The following is a 4,564-nucleotide window of genomic DNA, read 5'->3' as shown; positions in this document are numbered from 1 at the left end:
CCATAGGAATATTTTTGTAATGACAGTATTTTTTTAACAGATATAGATATGTAAAACATTGGACTGGTTTGAAGAATATAGGGATATTCCTATATTTTGGGAATATATAACATAAATCTACATCTATGCATTAACCTGTGGATCTTCCAAAGGATTTGATCAAAAGCTATAACGAAGTAAATTTAAATTCCTAACCTTCGTAACGCTGTACATTAAATATCCACTCATCATTATTATCTATCTTTTAATGAGTTGAACCAAATTTTAATACTTATTGTAAACTAAATGGTGAAAATTCCCTAACTATTTGGCTAAATTTCATACTGCAGCATTCTAAACTCTAAAGCACTTACGTTTCTTACGCATTATCAGTCACATATTAAACAAACAAGGATGGTCTGAGTCAACAAATAATATTTGCTATACTTTGGTTACACAGTTGGTACATTCCTATTTAACCAGAACGAGTGACAGATAAACGGTGAAAATGAAGCTGCAGATCCTGGTGGCAGTAGTACTGTTCTGCTGCGGCGGGACTTCGGCGTTCACGACCCTCGTCCGGGCGGGCACCAATGCGGCCAGGGGAGCGCTCCAGGCTGGCAATTCAGTAGCCGACATTGGTTTCGGTAATATTGGAAATATAGAGGCATAACAGTTAATTATGTAAAATAAATATTTTGTAGTAACATAACTCATTAATAATGGATAATAAAAATTTCATACATTTTTCTTATTATTTAAGTTGCTAAGTACTATACATTAAGCATATTGGATATGTGTTTTTTTCGGCTGAATATTAAAGTCCATGAAATTCTTAGACTGTGCAATGTGGTATATTTTACTGAGGCTATTGCAAGCAGTAACTCGAATAACCTAAAGGGGTGACCAAATCTCATGTTGCTGGGATCTATGTTTCCATGGCGTAACCGCAGATTACCTATAGTAGACTACCTATAGACCATAACTAGTGCAGTGATAAATTGGCCAAGATCGATGGATTGTGGCTGCTCAGGAACAGAAGGCGCATGAGGACCTATATTTCATTCCATAAAATACACCGTCCATAGACCAAACCTCCGGGCGACTCAGACATTCTGGAAATCCAAAACACGATTCCCAATTAAACTACACGGAGTAGGGTCATCAGTCCTAAACTCGGTTCAGCTCTCACGAACTGAAGATAGGACGGGAGAGAGGAGAAGTATGGGTTTTCGTCATGATTGGTCACCCATCCAAGTACTTATCACGCTCGAAGCTGCTTCAGCAGATTGAATATATCTAAATACCGTACAGAAAATATGATGTGACGGTAGAATGAAAGGGGAAATGGGATCGAGTCAGTTAACTTTAATTTTGCGGTTGGACGGGATATCAATAATGACAATATGGTTTGTATGGGGTTACAACCTGTCAAGACTTGGAATCATATCACCCTTACCAGACTAGTTCCTCTCCAAGAATTATGGTACCTTAAAATCTTATTCCAGACACAGACAATATCGCTACATAAACCTTATACATTTCTATGTATACCTAAATGTGTATGTCTTGTTCCAGGCACGGCAGATTCGTTTGGTTCTGTTATTCCAGGAGTAAACACTGCAGTTGGTATGGCCCGATCAGGTACCAACCTAGCTAATTCTGTAGGCAATTCTGGCCTACTGATGGTGGACGGAGCTGCAGCCATGACCAACCTCATGCACTCCATGCTAACAAATCCGTGGGTTATCTGGATCATGGGTGTAAGTAAATTAAAATATGTATGCAATTAGTTTTAATTTAAGAGTCTAAATTAATTTGAATAAACTGGAATTTGGTGACAACAATTATATTTTATGAGGAAAGAACAGAAGTTCTTTCTCCAGCATCGCCTTAATCTATAACTCATTTATCATTCAGAATAACATATCCTCGATTTTTAAAAATCAAATAAATCTCAGCAATCTTAGATTGCTCAAAATTCTTATTTAAGCTATGGTTACCTGAAAATTAAAATGTTAATGTGTTGCTGAGTAAACATTTTTAGAACCATTAAAACTTTTAAAATATATTAGATATTACGAAATTAAATTTTTTGTCACTCTCTTTATATAATTTCAAATATGCTTTTATTTATAGTATATATAAAATTCAAACCATTTCAAATTTTTTTAAGTAGAAGAAGCGTGTGTTTTAAACGAAATAACGATTTTTATAACCCTTATATGAATATAAGAAAATATATCCTTAAAAAAATATCATATTTTATTATTTTTATTTTTCGTAAATTTTTAATTTTCAGATCTGCACACGAATGATGGCAACGATGAACTCCTATACGGGTTGAACTATTTAAGAATGAAAACTTCAACAAGGAAACATTTCTTAATCATCTACAATATAGTTTTTTTTTTTTAATCAGAAGTTAATGATGAAAAAAGATAACATTACGCCTTTTCTACAATTACATGTAGTTATTTTTAAGTTAGTTATAATTTTTTTCCAAAAGTGGTGAATTGTCTCTTTAAATCAATGTCATATTTTGAAGAATTGAAACCATCTGATCATGTAGAAAATAGTTATGGTGGGTGAGACTTCAAGGGTGGAAGAGTCGGTGATAATGCTTAAAGTGGGAGATTGACCTGGACAAAATAACGCATGTAATTAAAGAATCTGTCTTTAATTGCATGCGTTATTTTGTGTAAAACTGTGAAAATAAAAATAACTATATTCTTCAATTTAACTATCCAATTGGCACCACACTGGGAGCTAAGCCGTCTGCCAACTTTGCTCACCAGTCAGTTTTCTGCTGTGCTGCTAATCTCCAGTTCCGAATGGCTGGATCATCATCTGCCACACCTTTGGTCTAGCGCAGTTCAGGGCTCCAACCGCTAAACCATTCGCCCATCCTCCTCGAAACCCGGTCCCCAGTCATGTCCCCTTCACCGAAATCTCTTCCATCACTATAGACTGCCCCCTAGATTCTAAGGTTCGGTATCTAAACTTCCCATGTACGAACCCTGTCTTTTAGCACCCTAGTTCCTAGCACAGGGTAAAAACTGATAGTTCATGTTAGAGTACTCTATTACGTCTTCTCTTTTATCTATCCGTTTCGCACTATTTGTTTGGCAATTGTTCCCTCTGCTATATGTCGTCGTGCAGGGATCTTACTAGTTCTTCACCAACATATGTGAATAGCTCTGCAAAAGGCAATCTGTTCCCGGAGCTCATTTTTATTTAACTCTTCTACAGCCAGTGGGATCCCATCTTCATCCGGAGGCCTAAGTACTCGAGCATTGCTATCAGTCCTGTAGCCACTTTTCAGAAAAGCGAAGTAGTTCTTCCTTCTATTTAAGGTGATTTCTTTGTCCATCATTAAGCTTCCTTGGTGGCATTTGTACGTTTCGTTTGGAGTGTAAATGATTTCTCACTGTTAGCAAATTGATAAAATTTCCTTTTGTCATTTTCTCATCTGCTCTGCTATGTGTGAATAAATTATTCTTCGTTAATTATCATCCGTTTGTTATGCCTTAAGAGTTGCCTTTCAATTTTTTTCTCTCTATACTCTTGCAGCAAATTCTGGATGTTTCTTCTTAGGAGCATTTGAGCATGGCGTGTATAGAATCGATAACAGTGGCACTTGGCGTCTTTAATTAAATATCATTCATTATATGGTGATCACCTCGATAATTTCCCAATATTAAATGAGAGTTAAACACAACTAGTTTGTAGCACTACAATCCATTAGGGGTCCTGGCTTACTCCAACAGCTAACGCCAGGCTGATACTCTCTGGCGTTGGCATGAAAATAAAACTATGTTCCTACTACATTAATGGTTCTTTACTTACTATATTAATAAAGTTGCTATAACTTTTTATGAGAAAGAACAGAATCAATAGAAGACTGATTCGGAGAACTCAAATTTTATTGAAACAGAAACCATTTACCAGACAATATTGGCTTATGTCCAAGTCACTTGATAGCCGTTGAACAATTATTTTTAATAATTTATTGGAAAATATTTAATTTAAATTTAAAATAGAATTATAATAAAAATAATCATCGGATTTCCCACGATGAGGTACAAACTAATACTATTAATTTTGTTTTATGATTTCACACAAATAACTCGTTCAATGCTGACTTATGTTTTTAACTTCTGTAATATCACTAATAGTAGTTCTCATTATGAAACCAAATGTATCAGTGCTAATTCTTTATAATACTTGTATTTATGGCCTTATATTAATAATAAGCTTAATAATAAAACAGAGTCCTGGACAATGTACCTTTGCTAATTGACAAAGAATACTACAATGATTTCCACTTAAGGATAAATTAAAAATGAAGTCAAACAGAAATGCTAAAATCTTCCAGGAAAAGAGTGGCTAATAGATTGTATAAGGCAACAAGAAATAATCTTATTGGAGTGTCTTATTGAGAAATTTAAAGTTTACTTTTGTTTATGTTCTTTTGAATTTTAAATATTTCATTTTCCAACAACTAAATTCAAAATGTTTTCTTTTCTGAAGAAATCCGGTTATTTAAACGTGTAAAAAAAAATATATATATATATAAGCTGAT

At 34.4% G+C, this 4,564-nt stretch overlaps 1 protein-coding gene across 1 annotated transcript; it reads left to right on the top strand.

Moving 5' to 3' along the window:
• The first annotated feature begins 481 nt into the window (after positions 1–481).
• Positions 482–3,494, top strand: LOC106689798 (uncharacterized). The gene is made up of 3 exons (XM_014434980.2): positions 482–626; positions 1,558–1,742; positions 2,282–3,494. Exons 1-3 carry the CDS (start codon positions 488–490, stop codon positions 2,324–2,326), a joined length of 369 nt encoding a protein of 122 aa, XP_014290466.1. The 5' UTR covers positions 482–487; the 3' UTR covers positions 2,327–3,494.
• The last annotated feature ends 1,070 nt before the right edge of the window (positions 3,495–4,564 follow it).

The sequence above is a fragment of the Halyomorpha halys genome, unplaced genomic scaffold, assembly GCF_000696795.3.
Source record: "Halyomorpha halys isolate HHAL.00 unplaced genomic scaffold, Hhal_1.1 Scaffold1471.1, whole genome shotgun sequence".
Taxonomy (NCBI): domain Eukaryota; kingdom Metazoa; phylum Arthropoda; class Insecta; order Hemiptera; family Pentatomidae; genus Halyomorpha; species Halyomorpha halys.
This window is presented reverse-complemented; position numbering and strand designations above follow the sequence as displayed.